Genomic DNA, 21,927 nt, shown 5'->3' with positions numbered 1-21,927 from the left:
CTGACTACACATTACCATATATGCAAACATGAATGTAAGAGTCCCCAGTGCTGGGCTTTTTTTTTTTTTTTTTTTTTTTTTTTTTGAAAAGCAGCTTTAGGAAGAGAGAATTTGAAGCAGAGCAGTGCAGGGATTGAGGGAGAAGAGAAGGTACTTAACTCTTTCCCTTTCTGCCATTTATAAGCTCTAAACAGATTCCCTCCCAAACTGTTTTATGTATGCAGAGTTCAAAATGTGTGTTTGTGTGACATGTTTGTGTGTGCAACCATCTGAGGGTGATTTGGAGCAGATAATCTGTGTGTGGTGAAAGGATTAAGCACCTTCTCTCTGCTGCTTCCCTGCTCTGATTTCCCTTCTCCTGAAGTTGTTTTTAGCAAAAACAACTTGAACCTAGTGTTCAACCTGTTTACTCATAATGCATAGCTTTGTGCCTGAAGCCCACTAGTCTCAAGATGAAGGGCCAGGATGGTAAACATGTATATAGGCAAGCCAAGTGAAAAGATGCAACCTTCTTCCTATTGTGACATTACAACACAAGCAATGTCCTGTATTTATTTGTCTGGTCCCACCATTAGTAGGAATTAATCTAAAAAAAAAGAAAAAGGATATTACAAAATGTTTCACTTCCCTCTTTAATGATTCAGTTCCTAGCAGGCTGAATCTAAAAATAAAATGTGAGTGATTGCCACATTCACTCAGCTGTTAACATCTCTTCACTCAAAAATGTCTTGGCACTGGACTGCAAAGGTAGTTTTTGCATGAAATATGTGCTCCTAAATTTGGACTCTTACGACACAAGCATTTGGAAATATTGGAAGTGCGGGAGTTAGAACTTCTAGCAATTTTCAAAGTGTGTTAACTTTCTCTTTCTGCAGAGAAAAAAGTTTGAGGAAGTGCAAAGATTACACAACAAAATTATGAAAGAGAGCAGCAACACCGTCCTACTGCAGTTGCTATATGTGGAGAAATGCCACCCTATTTTAGGGCATCACTCCTGTCCTTGTAATGCTTAAAACTCCAAAGCCAATGTCAAAATATTGGAAATTAGGATAAGGATTTTTCTACATTAGTCTACATTGGGCTCAATGGCAGATACATGCAGCGGCGTAGCGTGGGTTGTCAGCACCCGGGGCAAGGCAAGTAATTTGCGCCCCCTAACCCGTGGATTTGCGCCCCCTAACCTGTGGATTTGCGCCCCCTAACCCGTGGATTTGCCCTAACCCCAGATGTTGCGCCCGGTGCGGCCGGCCCCCCCTGCACCCCCACGCTACGCCACTGGATACATGTTCAGCAGGCCGCAGCAGGGAGAAAAGAGAAGCAGGGCCACCTACCATAAATCTACCGAGAAGTAGGGATGGGGGAGAAATTTGGTTTCGTTCACATATTACTGCAAACTTACCTAACTTCCACTTTTTGAAACAGTACACAAACTTAAACGTGAATTTTGTGGTGCTGTTTGCCAAACAAAAAGTGTACAAAAAGTAGGTCACATTCAAAGGTGCATTGTATGGCTTGCAAAAATGTGTATGGGTAGCAAAATGGTATTAAAATACACATATTAGGAGAAATGAGGATATTTGTTCTTGGGGAAAAATTGCAGTCATATGGCAAACTGAAGACTATAAGAATGAGAAACTCAGAAAAAGATTCATCCATTCCTGCTGAGAAGCCAGTTCCATCATGCTCCTCCTTCAATTAGCTGGTGGTTGTCCTTCTATCATGCTACAGCAGAGGGAGAAAAGGAAAGCAGGGCTACTCCATTTCTACTTGGAAATCAGCAACGTTTGTTTCCTTCTCATCTTCTACTGTTTCCATTTCAGCTGGTGATTATAAGAACTTTGTAACTAAGAATTAGTGCCTGAGTTTATTTCTTTCACTTCTCTCTCCCCAATGCCTTTTGCGTTGCACATTGTAGGTGTTCTGCGAGCCTCTTGCAGCCAAAGAGTAGGTAAAAATAAAAAATGGAAAACTTGCATGTGGGAAATAGGCAAAACAAATCCAGCACTCAGAGAATGCTTCCCTATCCCTCGCCTCACTTCAAACAACTGAGGTACACCATTGGTTCTGATGCAAATCACTGAATGACAAATGATGGATGCCGCCCATTTTCACACACAGCAGAGCTGAATCAGAATAGAAAACAGATTTGCTAGGATCTGGCAAATTCCTCTCCAGGGTTGGAAGACTGAGCTGCATACACCATGCAGCACATGAGCAAATATAGTCTCTGCCACTATCATAGCATCATGCATGCTCTATGTATGTAGAATTCTCTACCTCACTGTAGTACTTTTTGACATTATAGAACAGATGCCATTGCAAGAGGCTTTGTGCATGGGCTAAAGCACTGGGGAAGACTGTGGACCATCTGGATTACAGAGTAGGTTGGATGGATGTTGACCTCTATATGATATATGAATGAAAAATCTAGGCCTTGCAATTTTTTTTCAAAGGAGAATCCATTTGTTCCTTGGTAACACCCCTATTTCTGTAGTCCAAGTGGAAGTCTGCAATAAATGGCTTGCAATAAATGCAATGAAGGTAAGGTAAAGGTAAAGGGACCCCTGACCATTAGGTCCAGTTGTGAGCGACTCTGGGGTTGCGGTGCTCATCTCGCTTTATTGGCCGAGGGAGCCGGTGTACAGCTTCCGGGTCATGTGGTCAGCATGACTAAGCCGCTTCTGGAGAACCAGAGCAGCACACGGAAACGCCGTTTACCTTCCTGCTGGAGTGGTACCTATTTATCTACTTGCACTTTGACGTGCTTTCGAACTGCTAGGTTGGCAGGAGCAGGGACCGAGCAACGGGAGCTCACCCCATTGTGGGGATTCGAACTGCTGACCTTCTGATCAGCAAGCCCTAGGCTCTGTGGTTTAACCCACAGCGCCACCCACGTCCCTTAGGCCAGTGTTTCCCAACCTTGTGCCTCCAGCTGTTTTTGGCCTACAATTCCCATCATCCCTTGCCACTGGTCTTGCTAGTCAGGGATGATGGGAGTTGTAGTTCAAAAACAGCTGGAGGCACAAGGTTGGGAAACACTGCCTTAGGCAATGAAGGTAGGCTTGGTTAAATGAAACAAAGACATTAGATGTTGTAGAGAGCAGACCAATAATTATTAAGACCAAATTGTACTGTGTCCACATCTGAATTGTGGAACTACAGAGCAGCTGATTACAGATCTGAAAAGGATGCAGGTATTCATATGATCATCATCATTCATATGATCATCATCATTCGTTCAAGACCAATGATCTAAACAAGACTAACATTTTAAAGATTACTCACACCATCTGCATAAATACAAAAGTTTTAGGATCTAAGTAATCAAGGAGCACTTTAATGTTGGGCACCTTTTCTAGTAGTCCAACAAGAAGCTCTTAGAGCATAGTGCTATGCATATGTACTTGGACATATCTCTTGCTATGTTTTCTGTTCTTAGTTCAATGGAGCATCGCATCCCAAAGGAAGCAGTTCAAACACTTACTACATTTTACAGTATTCACTCTGTGTATTCTCCTTGCATCTGTTGAACGGCCTTAAGAATACGGAGTACTTAAACAGAATCCAGCCTGTAGAGATTGAAAAAGTGATGTAATAACATGTTCAGAGAACACCTGGAAAAGTAAACATATGAACTTTATTATTTTCTTTTGATGCTTATCCTGAATTTATTCAGCCAGACATCACAAAGAGAATTGATTTGATTCAGCATGAGAGCAAACTTCTTTGATTGTGCATCTTATTTCTGTGAAAAGTAGATTCGCTGATATGAGGAAGAGGTAGTGTTGGGCTCTGATAATGACATGTACAGAAGCTTATTCCCTAATCCTTTCCGATTCTTTTCTTTGTTTTTTGGCAGTCAATTTCTTGAAAGAGTGGCTTCCATTTGTCAGAATTTGCCAGTGTGAAGCTATTCATGTTAACACATTAACCTGATGGAGAAGCCCTTGCTAATTTCCACATTTAATCTTTTTGAACCTGCCTTCCCCAAACTTCCCTCCCCTAACTGGGGTCCAAGACTTGAAATAAGTCCAACTAGGGAGGAAAGGTTTGGGAAGGGGTCATGGTCTGAAAAACAACAGGTAGAGGAATGGCTAGGAACTCCCCTTCTGCCTGTCACTTTTCTTAATCACCCCCATCCTGCTTGGCAGCTAGTCGGTGGGAGTCTATATATGAAGACATGGGTCTGCTGCCATCCTGTCTTGTTCCACTCTTAAATTGTTAGGCATCATTCATCACCAACACATAGTATCCAGCAGGCATCAAATTCCTTCTTGGATCAGCCAAACTGTGCCTAATCAAACTCAGACTTTGGTAACTTAAAAGCATAGATCTTTGATTAAAGCAACCACTAAGTTGTTCTTGGCAGTTGTAGTACATATTTATGGAGTAACTGCCTAGATCCATGTGAGAGATGCTGTGCTGCCCATAGGATGGCTTGTGATCCAGCAGAGGTGTCTGCTAACCTAAGAGGGGTCCCCTTTCCTACTGCAGACCTCATGTCACCTTCCATACTATTCTGGAAGGTCTCCCAATCCCCCGGGACAGAGGGGGCTGCAGCAGACAAGGGAATTTGTAGGAAATCATTTGCCCACCTCCTTATCAGCACATGCCTCTGTCAGATTAAAAAAAAGGAACATTCCATGAGAAAGACAGCAAAAGTGGATTTTGACTGCACATACAACATGTTTAAAACACAATGTTTTAAAACATGAGCTTAACTTCCATGGAGGCCTGTCAGAAAATGAATTACAATTCTAAATATTGCTCATGTAACACTGTATGTCTAACTACTGTTTGCCAAGCAGAACACCTGAGGTGGAAATTATCAATGCCACATGACTTTAATAGATGTTGACATGGAAACATAGTGTATGAAAGTGGAATTAATATATAGTATTAGGTGACTTATCATAGCATATGCTGAAAATGCAGATGTTATAGGAAATCATGCTCCCCATAAGGCATAAGTCTTTATCAACTGTGGCCAATAAAATACCTAAAGTGATCCAGTCTTAGATCAAAGAACAAACCCATTAAAGAGATAAACTGGCACTGGTAACACTACCCATTTCCCCAAAGGAGGAACACCACTAGGGGGTGTTGGTGGAACAAGGGGTAATTTACCAGAACAAATGAAAGCATGAGCCCTCTAAATTTTACGTGTCATCATGAATTTAGGAAGCATAAGGGCCATCTGAACAAACAATTGTTCATTTACCTACACATCTGAGCTAATAAATAGGTGTTTTTATTAAGTGAATTCCTTAATCTGGGGCTAATGAGGAATTCACTCCCTGAGCAAGGAGTTCAGGATTTGACCCTGGTAGAAGGAGCTGTGCTTGTGGGTCTACATTCTTGAGTACCAGCATATTGTCATATGTGCTGTTTTTGCAGTGTTGTTTGGTGATCAGTCAAACCAATGATCGCCCATGCAAGTCCTGTTCCACTCTAGGCTACAGTTCCAACACCACTCAAATCTGCACTGAGGCCGAGGACACTTCATATGCATGCATCCACCTAGAAGAAAAACCAAAACAGAAAATAAGAAATTGCAAATGAGTTCACAGGCAAAAGTGGATGGATGACAAAAAATAAAAATAATGGGCATATAATATTTAGAATTTACTATGCTTGACGGTGTGGCTTGGGAGAGAGGGTCCAGGGAGAGACCAAGGGTGTAATACAAAGGCTTTTGTGCAACATTTCACCCCTGGGCCTGATGTCCCTCCCCCGAGCTGTATTGATCAGTACTGAATACTGATCAATAAACTTACCATCCTTTTCCACTGGAACATGACACTTAGGGCATGGCTTCGTCGTTCTTTTGATTGTTTCTTTGGATGCCTCTTCCCATCGAGCCTGTAGGGCTGCGTGCTCATCAACTCCATATCCCTGTAACGGGGCGGGGGGGGGGAGATTAACAGAATGCTGCTCAAGCAGAAAACAGGACACGTGGCTGTTTCTTTCAGTTTGATCCTTCTATGCAGATAATGAGGAGGGCAGATATTACTTCCACCTGACCAGAGGAGAAGTTTCCAGAGAAGCATCCCTGTTAATCTCTTGCCACAAAGCCAACATTGAGTCTTGTAACACACTGAATTCTCTCTATAAGGAAGATGTGATAAAAGCTCTGCTATAAGCCAGAATGTCATCACCACTGTTGAAGAGGGCTTGGTTTTGCACCCATTTTACACAAATGAAGACTAAAGACAAAAAGACCATCAAGATAAATCTATCAGTAGGGTCCTCCTTTCCACCTGTTGACACTGTCTGGTTCATATGTATCTGGGCTGGTGACTGGCTTCAAGTCATTTGCCTAATCAAGAAGAGAAGCATCAGGTAAACTGGGTGTTTTCAGCTCCAAAGTGATACTGTGTCCATGGTGGAAGGGACAGGGGCCTGCACCCCACAAAGTCCATCACTAGCCCATATCTGAAGCAGCCAATTGAACCAAATCACAGTTAAATAATAATAATAATAATAATAATAATAATAATAATAATAATAATAATAAATTTTATTTATATCCCGCCCTCCCCAGCCGAAGCCGGGCTCAGGGCGGCTAACAACAATAAAACAGTACAAAAGTACAGCATAAACAACAGTCTAAAATCATTCATTATAAAATTAACTCAAATCAAACCAATGGCAACCATTGGGCCACAGCTCCGCGAAGATTGCCGAGGGAGGGAGTCAGGCTGTGCCCTTGCCAAAGGCCTGGTGGAACAGCTCTGTCTTGCAGGCCCTGCGGAAAGATGTCAAGTCCCGCAGGACCCTAGAAGTTTCCTTCTACCTCTTCTTCATTAGATAGATAGATAAATAGATAGATGGGGGCGATATATTACATGAAAATTAACCAGTGTTAGAAAGATAGAATTGTGGAGTTGGAAGGGACCCAAGGGTCATCTAGCCGTGCAATGCAAGAAAATGCAGGTAGCCCAAAAGGGGATCAAAATGTGCAACATTGGTGTTATCAGCACCATGGTTACAACTGAGCTAACTGACATTGACATAACCTTGTACTAAGTTCCCCTCTTTCCTAGACATCTTCCTCCTCTTCTCCAGTATGACAGATTTATTCTTTTATGCTGTTTCTCCCAGTGACATTTCATTATGCCATGTTATTCCCCCTATAATAACATCAACCAAGCTGCAAGCACACAGAAATCATTTGCATCACTTCTGAATACCAAAGCGCTTGACATTTATGTAGTTTGTAACTTGATAAATGGTATTGCGTGACTGGGTATTATTATCTTAGCAAAACAAATCAGCCCAGCATATATATTCACCATCTTCCAGGAATCACCACAATTAACTTGTTTTGGGAAAGCTCATCGCAAAATCCCACACTGAAGCCAAATTATGAAATTGTGACTACCAGTTATGCATTGCTATATGATTATAGGAAACCATCACCTACGTGTAAAAGACCGGCCTTCTCAATCATGCCTACCTGCAGCAAAAACAGATTAGACAGCTGTTGTTCAGCAAGCATGAAGAATCGCTTGGTCAGCAATGACTATAATAGTTATGAACTTCTTGCCATCTTCTGGTGATGGCAAGAACTGCAGGGTGAAAGCAATTCCAGATGATCAAGCTCTCTTCATCAATCCGTTTTGCAGAACTTTTCATTTTGCCATCAGGACATGCTTTGGAATGATTAACAGAACCTTCTGCCTTTCCCTAGCCTGCTTTTACACGAAGGAGAAATGATTCACACTACAGTAAAATAAATGTTACAAGATTTGAAAGGGAAATGTTTAGCGTCTGTGCCAGAAAGTTACTAGAACAACTAAGGATGCTTCCAGAGAACCTGTTTATAGAGCATTCATCCTGACTCGCTTGCATAAAGTTTGTGGGTAGGTTATATGAAGCAAATGTTACCTCACACTTTGCAGTGCATTTCCTCATCACTTTCCTTTATTGCAAAAAGTACAACTGGGGCGGGGGGGGGGGAGGGAGAGCTGGTTTGTTTCACAAGAACACCAAAGCAGCTTTACTTGTGAAACCTGAATTTGCCAGTATGTGACTGAATTCCACCCCAAAAAAATCAAGGGTCTGGAAGCTTTAAGTGTATAAATAGCAGAAACCCTAAGCCCACTTTGGGTGACATCCTATATATCATCGTGTTAGGAACATCTGATCTTGACCTAAGAATGTGGCTACATTAAAAACATCACTTTTTGAACTTCTTCAAATGTATGTGGGGTAATCTAGTGGAAGAAGGAGCACTCCCACTTCCTCACTTGTGTTGTCCCTCTTTGGCTTCCACTCATGTGAGGAAAAACGAGAAAGGCAGGTCAAATCCTGTGTACATTGGCCCAACTACATTAAGCCAAAGCTCCATCTAGTCTAGTGTCCTGTTAGACAGTGGTGAGGCAGATGTTCATGGGAAGACTTTCTTTTCCAACTATGATTGCTGATTTGATTTAACTGATGAAACACACCTCTGTCAGCTGGTCCTTGGCCTGAGTGTACACAGGATTTGTCCTGCCCCTCTTGTCCTTCTTCACACAAGTGAGTGGAACCCAAAGAATGACTGTATGAGTCAGGAAGTGGAGGTGTTTTCTTCTTCTACTGGATTACCCCACATACGTTTGAAGAAGTTCACAAAACAACTGTTTTCACAATAGGATAGGAGAGCAAATACTGCAAACAGTCCGTTTTACACACCTTTGCAACTAGTGCCAAATTATGATGCCATCTCTTGAAGAAATTTGAAATATATGTGCAGGTAAGCATAGAATAGAAAAATACTTGGCAATGCTAGGGTAGTTAGCTTCTAGCAGCCACTGGGCATATATCACCTAACACAAAAGTGGAATCAAAATGGCAGATAAGATTCAAACTGTCAAAAAATAACATTGTAACATTTTAAGACAGAAGGCATGAAAACAGTTTGGTTGCATTTAATAAATCCTTGGATCACTTCAATTCCTGTAAGGAGTATGAGAGGCTTCAATTTTTTTTTCTTTAGCTCACATGTGTTCTCTTTAGTAACATAGTGCCACCATGTGGTAAAATACTACGAATACACCAAAGAAAAGTGAAAAAGCCCTCAACTGAGAGAAAAGTCACTGAAGGATTAAATCTCTCTCTCTTTCAGTGTACAGTGGTACCTCGGGTTACATACGCTTCAGGTTACATACGCTTCAGGTTACAGACTCTGCTAACCCAGAAATAGTACCTTGGGTTAAGAACTTTGCTTCAGGATGAGAACAGAAATCATGCTCTGGCGGCAGGAGGCCCCATTAGCTAAAGTGGTGCTTCAGGTTAAGAACAGTTTCAGGTTAAGAACGGACCTCTGGAATGAATTAAGTACTTAGCCTGAGGTACCACTGTATTTGTTGTTGTTTAGTCATTTAGTCGTGTCCGACTCTTCGTGACCCCATGGACCAGAGCACGCCGGGCACTCCTGTCTTCCACTGCCTCCCGCAGTTTGGTCAAACTCATGCTGGTAGCTTCGAGAACACTGGCCAACCATCTCATCCTCTGTCATCCCCTTCTCCTTGTGCCCTCCATCTTTTCCAACATCAGGGTCGTTTCCAGGGAGTCTTCTGTTCTCATGAGGCGGCCAAAGTATTGGAGCCTCAGCTTCAGGATCTGTCCTTCCAGTGAGCACTCAGGGCTGATTTCCTTCAGAATGGATTGGTTTGATCTTCTTGCAGTCCATGGGACTCTCAAGAGTCTCCTCCAGCACCATAATTCAAAAGCATCAATTCTTCAGCGATCAGCCTTCTTTATGGTCCAGCTCTCACTTCCATACATCACTACTGGGAAAACCATAGCTTTAACTATACGGACCTTTGTCGGCAAGGTGATGTCTCTGCTTTTAAGATGCTGCTTTCAGTGTATACATGATGGAAACTCTCTTTTGCTGTGTCATGAGAAGTATGCACACGATTACAATAAACATTACATTTCTAGAGGGGTAGCCACATTAGTCTTCAGCGGCAATAGTAAAAAGTAATACTACGGGTCACCAACATTTTTGGACCAGTAGGCACATTTGAATATCAAGAACGTGCTGTGGGATCCAGTCACAAAATTGCTACCCGGGGAGCATGGCATAATACAACATGGCTGCTATGGGAGCAGCCATAACTGAAAATGAGACAACATTAGGTTTACCATGGGAAGTCTGCTATGTCTTGCTGGCCTTGATTGTGGAGCTTACACAATATTGTTCTATCTCTCTCACACAGTGATGCTGCTGCTGTCTAATAACAACAGGAAGCATTTTCCAGTAACAGGAAAAATATACAAGGTGGCCACACACTCACTCTCATGCACAGGCTCACTGCAAATATATAGTTCACAGAAACACATGCCCCTCCCTCCCTCCCACACATCTCTCTCCCCCTCTCTCTGCCCAAGTGCATCTCTCACTCTCTCCCAAACCTCATCAGCCTTCCCATGAGGTGAGGTAAGGTAGTTGCCTCAGGGCAGCAGGAGCTGGAAATCTGGGAGGGGCAGCACATCTAGTCTCCTTGCAGTGTGCCCTATGCTTGTTGGTATCCTCATCATGCGCCTCTGCTGCACATTATTATCTGTTTTGCATCTACCAGTAAAACATCCTGGGCCAGCCATATACTAACAAGACAGTCAAGGAAAACTTGCAAAAATCAAAGCTATCTTTGTCATCATGCTACATCAGGTGGCAACTGGCATTGTCCAACTTTAAACAAATTATATATTTATTTGCCTCCTAGCTGTGGCTTTTTGGAGGATTCAACACACATAATGTGTTATTGTTTTCTTATAGCAACCTTCTCTAGGTCCCTACACAAGTAGTTCATAACTGCCCATCCTCTGCAGTCCTGTACATCCAACACAACAAACATTGATCAATCACAACACACACGTAGCAACCTGCCTTGTACTGGGTTAGACTTTGGGCCCATTAGCACCTTGTCATTTACTGAATGGCAGTAGCTCCTCAATGTTTCAGACAAAGTTTTTGTTTTTACTAGTCTCATATGGAAATGCCAGGGATTCAGCTTGACCCGTTTTGTAAGTAAAGCACACTGCCACTGAGCTACGGCCCCACCATATGGTAGTTGCCCAAAAAGTAAATGCCATTTTTGGAAACAGAGGGTCTGTATATACTGTACATACTGCTGGGGGGGGGGGGACCTGATGTTACCTTTTCAGTACAGATAGGGAAGTATTGATATCTGAGATGGACTTATTAACATACCGTATTTTTCGCTCCATTGGACGCACCGGACCATAGGACGCACCAGACCATAGGAGGGGGAGAACAGGGGAAAAATTTTTTTTCTTGTTCTTCCCCTCTAAAACAAGGTGCGTTCAAGGTACATTCACCAGAGCTTGTGGGGCTGGCGGTGGGGGGAAGCGCTGCTTTCCCCCACCGCCAGCCTCAAAGATCTCTGAAGCCTTTGGAGCGCAGCGCCCCGCTGCCCTGCAGAGGTTTGCGCGCAGCCGTCCCCAAGCTAGAGCAGTGAGACGGAGCCCTCCGTTTAGCTGTTCTGGCTTGGGAACAGCCTTGCTAGCTTCTGCAGGACAGCGGGGTGAAGGCACCCCGCTGTCCTGCAGAGGTTTGTGCGCAGCCGTCCCCAAGCTAGAGCAGCGAGACGGAGCCCTCCGTCTCGCTGTTCTGGCTTGGGAACAGCCTTGCTAGCCTCTGCAGGACAGCGGGGTGCCTTCACCCCGCTGCCCTGCAGAGGTTTGCGCGCAGCCGTCCCCAAGCTAGAGCAGCGAGACGGAGCCCTCCGTCTCGCTGTTCTGGCTTGGGAACAGCCTTGCTAGCCTCTGCAGGGCAGCGGGGTGAAGGCACCCCGCTGCCCTGCAGAGGTTTGCGCGCAGCCGTCCCCAAGCTAGAGCAGCGAGACGGAGCCCTCCGTCTCGCTGTTCTGGCTTGGGAACAGCCTTGCTAGCCTCTGCAGGACAGCGGGGTGAAGGCACCCCGCTGCCCTGGAGAGGTTTGCGCGCAGCCGTCCCCAAGCTAGAGCAGCGAGACGGAGCCCTCCGTCTCGCTGTTCTGGCTTGGGAACAGCCTTGCTAGCCTCTGCAGGACAGCGGGGTGCCTTCACCCCGCTGCCCTGCAGAGGTTTGCGCGCAGCCGTCCCCAAGCTAGAGCAGCGAGACGGAGCCCTCCGCAGTGCTCCGTCTTCCTGTTCTGCCTTTGGGCTTAGCGGCGCAGCCTGCATTCGCTCTATAGGACGCACACACATTTCCCCTTAATTTTTGGAGGGGAAAATGTGCGTCCTATAGAACGAAAAATACGGTATATTTTGGCATATAATGCCTACTTTTGATCCTCTGATTTCAGAAGGACGAATTCACGCAAGACCAGAGGGAAACCCCCTACTCCCACAACTATAAGCACAACCACAGATTGCTGAGATGTGGGTGAAAGTGTTGGGCCCATATTGCTGAACTATTTAAGTGCGTTCAGCTTCAAGATCACATTACTGTTGCAGTAACAAATAAAAGTGAATTTCTCAGTATTCTACTGCCAAAAAGTTGAACTTTAAAGAACTTCCATTTCATTAGGATTAATATATAAATTGGCTCGCTGCTTTACCCCATCACGCTGTATCTCCATGTTTATGGCTTTTTAATGGGTCTTGACATTATCTCAGCATAATTGTATTGAAATAATCTTACCCACAGTTTGGCATTTAGCCTCATAGGGTGAACAACAGGCCTCAGAACTACTATGAATTTTAAAGATAATGATCAGCTTATGATATTCAGCCCAAAGAAGCCATCCTGTTTGAAAATTCTCACAGTACTTGGAGAAACAATTTATGCTGTTAAATTAAGTCCCCCTTTTTAGTTCCAACCACAAAAGTGTCCTTAGTAGCGAATTAAATGCAAGTTTGTTGGCAAGAAAAAGCTGACAAACTTTTCAGAGATGTGTGTTAACTAAATACAATCCCAAAAGGCCTTTCAAAGAGGCCACATCTGTGCTAACCAATGACACTGTTCTGTAAGTTTCTAGAGGAAGAAAGCAAAGCAAATAATAAAAAAGCAATAAAATCAATAGTATGGCCAATTCAGCAACTATGTTGAGTGCAAAAACAAAGACATAATCCATAACACCTTTTTAGGTCCCAAATATCTGAAAGACCTCCTCTCTTCCTGCAGACAGTCTTAGATGTCAAGAGAAAACCCCCTTGGTTCTTCCAGTGCACTCTGATGTTTGAAGAGGTGACAGCCCAGGAGAAAGTGTAGCCCCTAAGTTGTGGAATTCCTTTCCCATAGAGGTGCGTCTGGCATCTTCTTTATGGAGTCTTCTTTGTATGCTGAAATCACACCTCTTTACTCTGGCCTTTGACACCCAAGATGCATATTTTAGGACCCATCCCATTCTCTTGATGATAATCTATTTTAATTGTTTTTAATATCATAATTTTAAATTGTTGAGACCTATCCCGGGACCTCATGATGAAGGGCAGGTAAGACATCTAATCTAAAAGTTATTTCCCAAACTTCTAGAACTCAGATCTCCTTCTAAACTATCTCTTCAATCCCACTGGGCAGGGCTGGCTCCATGTCTGTATCTCCAGGTCAGGAAGGCTGATGCTTGAGAGAGAAGTTTGTTCCAGCAATGAAGTAGCTCTGACTGAGAGCTTATAGACGAATCAAAGGCTTCACTCCTTTCTAGCTCTCAGCCAGGCCCTGATCCAAGCAGGTGCTTCTATGAGCTCCCCCACACAACTATTCTCTCATGACGCTAGCCAGGAACTTTTGATGACAGTTTTGAAGTTCCTGCCTGGTTGACCATCAGTCTCTGCTCATGTGGTCCTGGGGGAGATAACCTCCTCATCTGAGGAGATTTTAGGTTTGAAGTCCAGACAGGGCTGGACTCTCACACACCCCAAGTATGCAGAGGCCCTTGGCACTGTACTTTCTGGTGGGGAGACTCCTGTGCCCCACCACCTCTGGCTCCCCTGGTGGCAGTGGTAATGACAACAGGCAGAAGGAAGCAACAGCAATCTTACCTGGGTCTACAGACTGGGTCTACAATCTTACCTGGGTCTACAGACTGCAACAAGCATCTGGGTCTACAGACTGCCATTTTAACTTCCTTGACATAGTGCAAGGGCATTAACAGAAATTAAAATGGCGGTTCCCAGGCCCAGTCACTCTTAAAAGACAGAGAGTCTGTAGTAAACTCTGCTGTGGTGCTGCAACCCTGGCTAAGAATACTGCATGATGATGCTGAGCCTGTCATTGGCAGCCATCCCTTTGGTAAGTGAACGTACATCATCTCATCTGCACTGCTCATTCCTCTATATATAGATGTCTGTGGAATGGAGCACTTACTCAGCACTGGCAATAAAAGGTGGAGAAGAGCAGGGCGTCTCAGACTTTCCCAGCCAGGGAAGGAGACACATGGAGAGAGGGGCAGTTACCATAATGATCCCCTGCATTTCTGTGTCTCTCATGATAAGCAAAGCAATTTTGGTGGTTGCAACTCTTGGCCGCTGAAAAAAACGTGTTTTGCTGTGTCTACACCATGACCTGACCCCTCTCTGGAAATTCATGACCTGGTGTCCCTGCTTGGGCTGGAGCTAATTTTCTGTGAAATGTGCTATGTACCTCTTGGGCTGTGGCTCCTTGAGTTTCGAAGAGTGTGAGGCATTCTCCTTCATGGTATTCTTCCTTACATTCACGGCAGAACACAAACTGGAAAAAGAAGCCAGAAGACATGAGCAAACATCAGAGATAGAGCCATGATAGCACCATCATAGAGGGTTGTACACCAGCTGATCTATCGTCTTTCTCATCCCATTAAATTCTCATCAGCTCTTCTAATCATGCATCTTATTACACAGCCTGCTCATTAACACAATCCCATTTATTTGTATAATTTTCTGCTAGGAAATAAGATAACTTCAGAAATTGCAGATATCCTTTACAGACTAGCGACCACAATGAAATAAATTTATTTTAGGACAGTGATTTGGAAACTCAGTACCGGGGGCTAAATGTGGCCCCCGAAGCCTCTCTATGTGGCCCTCAGGACTCCCCAGTTGGCAGACCCTCCTGAGCCACTTACCAGCCCTGCTTTGCAATTTCCTTGGATGTTTTTGTTGGGCTGGGTTGTCACCTTGAACTCTGATAATTCAGGATGGAGGATATAGAGGGGTGTGTGAATGTTAAGAAACCAGCCTACTGTATTGTAAAAAGGTAAAATTCATATTAATTGTTCTTCTCACTTTTGCCTCTGGCATGTGGCCTCTGGAAAATTGCCCAGACATAACGTGGCCCCTTGAGCTGAAAAAGCTTCAGCATCCTTCCTTTAGGATCCTTTTTGGGAAGCTGGCAAGGCAGAACTGTGCTCTAGTTTCTGCTCTTCTGTGGTTTCCAGCAACGAGTATTCAGAAGCATACCATAGGCAGACCATAGTCATCATGGCTACGAGCCACTGATAGCCTTTACTTCCATGAATTTGTCTAATTCTCTTTCAAAGCCATCCAAGTAAGTGGCCATCACTGCCTCCTTTCATTACTATCTAAAAATTATTCCTATGTATCATGTAATGAAGTAAGCTTGCCTTGACATGTGCCACTGATCTTTGAACTATCGTTTCCCAATTAATTTCACTGTCCTTGTTGGCAAGAGGAAAAGTCAATAATGTAAAATGGTATTTTTCATCCTATTCTGGAGTTACATAATCTTGACCCACCTTCAGAGAACTGAAGGATTTCTCAACTGTTAGCTACACTGACAAGCCAAGCTGATAAACCACTCTTGATTTCTCGATACAGAGCTGGCTCTCACAAATAATGAATAGACATATCGGCAACACTTGACACTAAAATGTTTATCTGCCTCATGTCTCATCTTTGCAGTTCCATTTTGCACTCTGTCACGCTTCTGTTGTCACTTTAAGTACCATAGGAAATCACAATTCATTGCAGCACTGCAGAAATGAAGCTTATGCAAAATGAAACAGAACAACAGGCTGACTCCACTCTAAAGCACTCTTTGCATGGGAAGACTGAAGGATTGAGTACCAAAGCACCAAAAGAATGCACTCTGCTGTGCCAGTTTTTGCTGTCTTGAGAACTGGGATACAGCTAGTACATTTCCTGGAAAAACCGAAAGCTCTTTAACCTCAATAGACAGGATGAAGAGAAGAAACAAAACACTCCCCACAGCTAGCTAAGGAGAAGGGTTGACGTCTTATGGGTTTTAGAGCTCTAAAAAGAGCATGCTGGGAAGACATGTTGAAACAAGCCATCATTCAAGCAGGGTTCTGATGAGCAGTAAATTTCTCCAGAAAACTAGGGTAGCCTACATAGTGCCCTGCAGATGTTTTGAACTACAGCTTCCATCAACCCTAGCCAGCATGGCTGGTGGTCAGGGTGATGAGAATGAAAGGTTAGTAGGAGCCCAAGACAACTTCATTCCCATTTTATTGTTTGTCCTTAGAGCTACCAGCTGCATCCACCCAACAGTGGCTTTGGTAAGAATGCAACAATTTGTCCCATGGCCCTCCATCCAGTGTGCTTTGAGGACATGTTCTGAACCTGAATCAAGGGAAGCTCTTTCAAACTTGGTCTCTTTGGTCTGCTGGATTTCATGAAACACCTTCACTGGACAACAATGGCTCTCCTCATGCCTAGCCCTACCTTCACCATCCTTGTGGCTTAGGCTCCTGCAACTTCGCCATCTCAGTCCTCAAAACTCCCTTCTCGGCTGGCCAGGTGGAAGGAGTGAACGGGGCACCATTGAAAGCCTGCACAATGTTCTTTGCACACAAGCTAGTTTTAGGCATGGCTTGCCTGGCATGTATGTTGTTTTTCTAGATTATTAATGGAAGTGTTTTTAATAACTGTTTTATTCATATCTATTTTTTATGCTGTTAAACTGCTCTGAGGGCCATATGGTTGGAGAACAAATATATAAATAAATTACGTACTTCCTATGCTCACTGCCAGACACTATGCAGATTGACATGGTCATTGTTTTTCAGGGGTTGACAGTGATTATCATGCAGTTGTCTGATCCAATGATGGTTGTACTATGAGCTGCCTATCTAACGTGCCAACCATTTGGGGGTAAATGGGCAATAGCTATTGATGGAAGTGATCATCATCTATCTATAGAATTAATGGCTTAAAAAAAAATAATCCAAGTGTGGACTGCAACATGTAGACAGTGTGTGTGTTTTCTTGCAGAGTTTCTTATCTGTTATCGATTCCAGAAGAGCAGCTGGTTTAGTCTACAGCAACAAAAAGACAAAAGTGCTGTGGCCCAAGTAGTTAATGAGTCAGTCTCTAAGGTGCCGCGACTTCATTTGTCTTTTTAGCACTAATAAAATGGAGGTAAAATTGAAAGACTCAACATAGTTAATCCAGGTGGCACCAGGCCTTGCTGAATCTCTTCTCATTCAGCTTACAACTAATCAAAACACGACTTCTAAGCATTGCCTTGGCTCATTACCCTGACCACGTCACCCACTTTCTTTGCTTTCCAGCTTCAGTGCTTTCCCATTTTCTGCAACAGCAAACACCAACCTCCTCTCTTTTGCTTTCTTGGTCCCTCACAGCTCCTTCCTCCACCTCACCTATGCTCTCCCTTAATGTGACTCAGCCAATAAGGCTGCTCTTTAATTGCCCCTCTCTTATTACATTTACAGGCAAACTCCTTTAATTGCATGTCTTAATGTGTATGAGAAGGGGTCAGTGTCTTAATACATCACATCTTCAATGCTCCATGGTTTGATATGCTCAAAAGCATCTTGATCATTTACAATATTTAGAAGCTGTACTAGGACAAAAAGTGTGGTTAAGAACCAATAATAAGAAAACAACAATAACAACAGCAAACAGTGATGTACATACAACTCAATCTTATATAGGAATTATGTATTTCCTCTAGTCTGGCCCAGAACAAAATGTTTATTACCAGGAGATGGTAGTTGCTCAGCAACTTTGTCCGTTCCCCCTAAAAAAAAAGCTCAATAACTTTGGTTGCTTCCCCTAATTTTTATTTTTAAATTTGGGTGGGTGCTCAGCAAGTTCCACCACCTCTTTTTCTAGGAAAAAAAGCCCTTTAACACTGCATTAAAGAGAAGAGCTTGGAACATCTGGATTATTTTCAGCCCTTAATTTCCAACTGCAGTATACTTTTATGCTTTAAAAAGGTTTTAGAGGAAGACGTCTACAAATATTTTCAGCTACTCTAAACTGTAAGTCTCTTACTTGTTGTGGACACTATGTGAATGAATAAATAAAGCAACTCAGCAACCTGAGAACTTTTCTGCACATTAAGGTTGCAATTCTAGGCGCACTTACATGGAAGTAGATCCCATTAAACTTGTGTATAACATTGCACTGTAAATAGCTCTTTAACAATTGATATACAAAGGTATCCAGCTTAATTTCAGATTACCTTGGGGTCCCTCAAAATGAAAGAGCTGAAATGGTATATAAGACTTTTGAGAACTTTTTTTTTTCATGCCCTGAGGACCAGCAGCAGTCATGTAGGTGGTGCCTTGTGAAGTAAGTAGGATAGCCATGTTCCCTTCCTCACAGAGGACACTCATCTGTTTTGGCCCACAACTTTGCCCCTGACAAAGCTGAGAGTACATCTTGCTTGCTTGCTTGCTTGCTTGCTTGGATGGAGCTGACAGCAGGGTGTGTGAGAGAGTGTGTCTAGAAACTAGCCTACTACACAAAGGCAATGCTTATATTAATTGCCCCACCCACTTTTGCCCCTAGCCCTACCTACCACGAGCATGTGACACCCCCCCCCCCCCCAAGAAGGTAGCTCAGAAGGGAATGCTGCTCCCAGGCTGAAAGAGATTCCCCACCTCTTATCTTGTGTCCTATTTCTCAGTCGGTAGAGCATAAGACTCTTAATCTCAGGAACGTGGGTTCAAGCCCCACACTGAGCAAAATATTCCTGCATTGAAGGGGGTCGGACTAGATAATCCTCATGGTGCCTTCCAGCTCCACAAGTCCATGATTCTATTCTAACAGTGGCCAGCCAGATCTGGGAAGCCCAAGGGCTGCATCTCAAGCCCCCCTTCACAGCTGTTTGCCTCCTACCCAGCAGCTGGTGTTCAGAGGGAACCTGACATTTTCATTAAGCTATCGTGGCTAACAAGAAGAAGATCGGAAGAGGAGTTCCATGGGACTACTTACAAATGACCATAAGTAATGCAAATGCTAATTTTCATCCCAAAGGGCTGGGGGAGTTCCATGGGACTGGGACTTAATAATGAAAAAATCTGTGCTGCTAACCGGCCTCTCTTTCCTTAAACGGATGCTTGTTTCTCTGATAATCCATGCTGTGCTGCAACAGGGGAGTGCTTAATGCATTTGTGTCGGGGAAGGCCTATTTATTCTGACAAACTTATCAACCTCCAGGGTGTTCTTCCACCATGGAACTGATTTTACATCTCATCCATTATCTAATAAGATGTGAAAACAGTTCACCATCTCACCCAGAGATCAGGCTTATTTCCACTGAAGGCAATGGGATGAGATCATTGTCCACAGAGTTCCTTTCAGCATATGAAAAAACATTGGAAGAAGCTTCAAACAGGACCAGCATACAAAACACACACAGAGAGAATTCAAGTACAGCAAGCCTTCAGGGAAGATGCCAGAAAATATTTTCGTAAGGCAACCCACTGCACAAATGTATTAGTTGAAAGCAGGCCTGTACAATGTTGTGACCCACAATACTGAACACTGCCACTCACTTGTGCATAGTGGTTTACCCTGACAGGGACTGCTAAAAGCGGGAAAATTTGTGGCCACACAGCTGTGTTGTAGGCTGTTATGTGAGAAAGTGGTATAGAAATTCTTAAACAATTTGCGGAGTTCTGCTTTAAAACGAGAGTGGATAACTGTGCAATTCATTGGTTGAACCAATATCAGGAGTAATTGGCTTAAGTTAAGCCAATGTAAGTTACTCTTGACATTGGCTTAACTTAAACCAGTGTAAATTGAGCTGGCTTTTTATATTTAGGATTGTTCTGCTAGTTGAGCTTCGAAACACTGTCTCCATATTGGGAACGCCCACCACCCACTTTATCCCAACACTGGGAATTGCAACAGAACTTGGATTTCTGTGGAATAAGGTTATCTAATAATAAATATCAGAATTACATTACGGGTTGATTTGCAAATGGGTTTGGAAACCATTTACTACTAGAAACATTTACAAGAAGGTGGCACAAAGGTGTTCAAAACAAGGTTAAAGAAAATCACATGAATAAATGAAGTTTATAAAAACCTCCAAAATCTGAAAAGTATACCAGATCAGGAACACCGCTGCATAAATTGGAAGAGGTAGAAGAGACAGGGATTTTTGCACCACAGTTGTTATTAAAGCAGGGTTTCTGTAGCCTTCTTCAAAGGACCATGTTTGTAATGAACAGCCCCGCCTAGCGGCACAACAGCAGGAATTTGGCAGGATGGTGGTGGGAAAGCAAGGAGTGGATTGTGTGTGGAGGGGAACAGAATGCATTTGCTCTGTTGTGGTTTCCTGGCACTGGAATTCCTGGCATCATGGTTACAACTTCTGAGAAAGGAGTTGGGGCTCTAATCTGCATGGAAGGTGTGTCATCAAACGATATGCCTGGCTACCTATTTCTAAATGGGTTAGTGGTGGTTGCTATAATTGCTCAGTGGTGAGGGGAAAGCATGCTGCCTATGCACAGAGGCGCCTTCTTTAGCATTACTTAATTGATATTTTTGTTAAAAAATTCTAACCATGAATATACCAACTGATCTAACTTTGACTAGTTCAAAACAAAAAAAATTCCTTCCAGTAGCACCTTAAAGACCAACTAAGTTAGTTCTTGGTATGAGCTTTCGTGTGCATGCACACTTCTTCAGATACCCTATCTGAAGAAGTGTGCATGCACACGAAAGCTCATACCAAGAACTAACTTAGTTGGTCTTTAAGGTGCTACTGGAAGGAATTTTTTTTGTTTTGACTATGGCAGACCAACACGGCTACCCATCTGTAACTTTGACTAGTTCATTTATTGCTGGGCCTCAAAGTCATAAAATGGGAGCAATGCCACATAACTTGTTTATGCTTAATCATGAAATGCTGAGCTATTTTTAAAAAAATGCAAATCCATTACCATCTTTACTGTATTTCAGTAAGACTACTGAAGGGTAGTTTTACAATGGGGAACATTCTCGTCTTCACCACTGCTGCAATTCAGAATTAATTTTCTTGAGAAAGGGACAAAAGTTCATTTATTAATTTGCTTATGTTATTCTGTAAAGTGCCACATATATTGATGGCATATACACCCATACATAGATCTAGTTAATTACAATCTGTTGCTTGTCAGCATTTACAGGGTTATCCCAATAAAGCATGGACTCAGTCCTGACTGGGTATTTACAATAAAGGGAAGCTGCAAGGAGTCCACAATTAATCTTTGTTATTACGTTAACTATATATGAGAGCTGTTAGACAACTCAGTTATATTTCCTTTTCATTTGTGCCACTTTGATTACCAAAGATGTAATACTTCCACAGGAGGATGCATGCTATATACTGGAATTGCTTTTAATATACATGGAATTGTCTTTAATAGTTTTTGCATGTGGAATTCTTTTTAATTGTTTTAAGTGTTGATGTTTCTACTTTGAGATCGTTTATGGGAAGTGATTCATGAATGGAATAAAATCAGTTAATATATAAATACACCCAGCCTAAAATGAGTGATTCTTTTTTCCAGAAGATGGCAGTAGTGGTACATGAATCAATGTTTATGGGAAAGCTCAGCCAAGCTGAATGAAAGTCATGCTGAACAGCCAGGACTCAGTCCAGGGTTACTAAAAGCTGATACACGCAAAACTGGTCCTGACAAGCCCATCTCATAAAGAGAAATGGTATTCAGATGTACCGGAACATATGAAAAGCAGGAAAGGCTGCCTGCTATTTCAAGGACACAGAGTC

General features: G+C 43.0%; 1 protein-coding gene across 3 annotated transcripts in view; it reads right to left on the bottom strand.

Annotated features, from left to right (window-relative positions):
• Positions 1-3,617: 3,617 nt before the first annotated feature.
• PRKN (parkin RBR E3 ubiquitin protein ligase) overlaps positions 3,618-21,927 on the bottom strand; it is a 606,555-nt gene continuing 588,245 nt past the window's right edge. For 2 of the 3 annotated variants that reach the window (XM_077925845.1, XM_077925846.1), the window contains 3 exons: positions 14,581-14,667; positions 5,778-5,895; positions 3,618-5,520 (listed from right to left, as the gene is read on the bottom strand). In XM_077925845.1, coding sequence (XP_077781971.1) covers positions 5,411-5,520; positions 5,778-5,895; positions 14,581-14,667 — 315 coding nt within the window. In that variant the 3' untranslated portion in view covers positions 3,618-5,410. The remainder of the gene's footprint in view (positions 5,521-5,777; positions 5,896-14,580; positions 14,668-21,927) is intronic. The other variant, XM_077925847.1, reaches the window with a different exon arrangement.

The sequence above is a fragment of the Podarcis muralis genome, chromosome 3, assembly GCF_964188315.1.
Source record: "Podarcis muralis chromosome 3, rPodMur119.hap1.1, whole genome shotgun sequence".
Classification (NCBI taxonomy): domain Eukaryota; kingdom Metazoa; phylum Chordata; class Lepidosauria; order Squamata; family Lacertidae; genus Podarcis; species Podarcis muralis.
This window is presented reverse-complemented; position numbering and strand designations above follow the sequence as displayed.